This window comes from Nothoprocta perdicaria, unplaced genomic scaffold (genome assembly GCF_003342845.1).
Source record: "Nothoprocta perdicaria isolate Ctin4 unplaced genomic scaffold, notPer1 scaffold_398, whole genome shotgun sequence".
NCBI classification, from domain to species: domain Eukaryota; kingdom Metazoa; phylum Chordata; class Aves; order Tinamiformes; family Tinamidae; genus Nothoprocta; species Nothoprocta perdicaria.
In genome coordinates this window covers 43,011-44,683 of record NW_020455641.1, presented here as the reverse complement: position 1 = coordinate 44,683, position 1,673 = coordinate 43,011, and the positions used below count along the sequence as shown (strand labels likewise).

At 72.8% G+C, this 1,673-nt stretch overlaps 1 protein-coding gene across 1 annotated transcript in view; it reads right to left on the bottom strand.

Annotated features, from left to right (window-relative positions):
* Window positions 1-451: 451 nt before the first annotated feature.
* TSFM (Ts translation elongation factor, mitochondrial) overlaps window positions 452-1,673 on the bottom strand; it is a 2,911-nt gene continuing 1,689 nt past the window's right edge. Inside the window, exons 3-5 of the mRNA XM_026045087.1 lie at window positions 1,119-1,241; window positions 962-1,046; window positions 452-889 (exon numbers count right to left, since the gene is read on the bottom strand). Of these exons, the coding sequence (XP_025900872.1) occupies window positions 480-889; window positions 962-1,046; window positions 1,119-1,241 (618 nt within the window). The 3' untranslated portion in view covers window positions 452-479. The remainder of the gene's footprint in view (window positions 890-961; window positions 1,047-1,118; window positions 1,242-1,673) is intronic.

Below are 1,673 nucleotides of genomic sequence, written 5' to 3'. Positions count from 1 at the left end.
CTCCTCCTTTTATTACTTGAAGGGGCTCCGGCCCCCGGCCCTGCGGGCCCCTTTGTACTGACTGCGATTAAAGGAACCAGCAGAAAAGCAGCGGCTCCACCGGCTCTGCGGGCGGCGAGAGCGGCCCGGCGCCGTGCCGGGATGGCACCGGGGTGGGGAGCCCTCAATCCTGGGGCAGCGCCGGGTTGGGGAGGCCCTGGCACCCCCTGGGCCTGCCCCCCGGGGCTCTGCCCCAGCCRCTTTCCCCGCACAGGACGAGCCCTGGGCCAAGCCCCTCAAGTTTGGGCAGCTCTTTATTGGGGTCTCCGTGCTCAGGGTGGGCAGGACGGAGCTCGTGCAGGCGCTCACGGCGGCTCCCGGGGGCCCTGGTCCCCCCTGCGCATCCCCCTCGTCCCCGTGTTGGGGGCCCGGCCGCCACCTCCGCGCGGAGAAGGGCTCTGGGTCGGCCCCATGGCACCGTAGCACGCGGTCCCCGCCGCCTACGGCGCCGCCTCGGCCTCCTCGCCGCACTCGAAGCGCACGAAGTCGAGCACGTTGACGCGCTGGGCGCGCGCGAAGGCGCCCAGCGTCACGGCGGGCTCCAGCAGGAAGCTCTGCGCCAGCAGCCGCGTCTCCGCCTCGCCAACGGGCTCGTCCTCGGCGCTGCCCAGCGAGCGCGGCGCCATCCCCACCACGTGCTGGGCCACCTTGCGGCCCACGTCGCGCAGGGCGGCCTCGGCGCCGGGCTCCGCGGGCGCGCAGGCCACCAGCGCCCCGTACTTGCCCATGGCCACGGCGGGCGCCGGCGGGACGCGCGGCGGCGCCCCGTGCACGTAGGTGCCGATGTGGCAGCCGGCGGGCACAGCCAGCCAGGCCGCCCGCCGCAGCCTCAGGTTCTCGCCCAGCTTCCCTGCGGAGCCGCCGGGTCAGCGGGAGCCCCTTCCCTTCCTTTCCCTTCCCGCCGGCTCCGTGGGGCACTCACCTATGGCCAGAGCCACCTGGTCGCCGAGCCGGGCTCCGTGGGGCTCCGCGCGCAGCTGCAACAGCTCCTCTGACTGCAGGAAGTGCTGGAAGAGCAGGGAGCGTCGAGCCGGCCGCATCCCGGCCGCATCCCGGCCCCGTCCCGGCCGCGCTCCCACCTTGGCGGGCGCCGCGAGCGGCTCCGCGCGGCCCTGGCAGTGGGCCATGGTGCCCAGCACCGCCTGCTGCAGCAGCCGCTGGAACTCCTCGTTGCGGGCCACGAAGTCGGTCTCACAGTTGACCTGCGGCAGCCCCGGTCACTGCGGGGGGGCGCGGGTGGCCCTGTCCTCCCCYGCAGGCACCGCCTCAGGGGAGCAGGGAGCCCCCCGGGAGCCAGGGGAGCCCCCATGGGCACAAAGGAGACCCCAGGGGAGCCGCCTGAGGAACCTACGGAGTGTCCAGAACCAGGGGGAGACCCCCAGGAGCCCCCAAGGACCATGAAGTGACCCCCAAAGAACCCATGAGACACCAAGGACCATGGAGAGACCCCCAGGAGCCCCCAAGGACCATGAAGTGATCCCCAAGGCCCCCCAGGAGCCTCCTGAGGAACCCATGGAAACCCCAGGGACCATGGAGAGACCCCCAGGAGCCCTCAAGGACCATGAAGTGACCCCCAATGACTCCCAGGAGCCCCCTGAGGAACCCATGGAGACCCCAGGGACCTCCAGGGACCA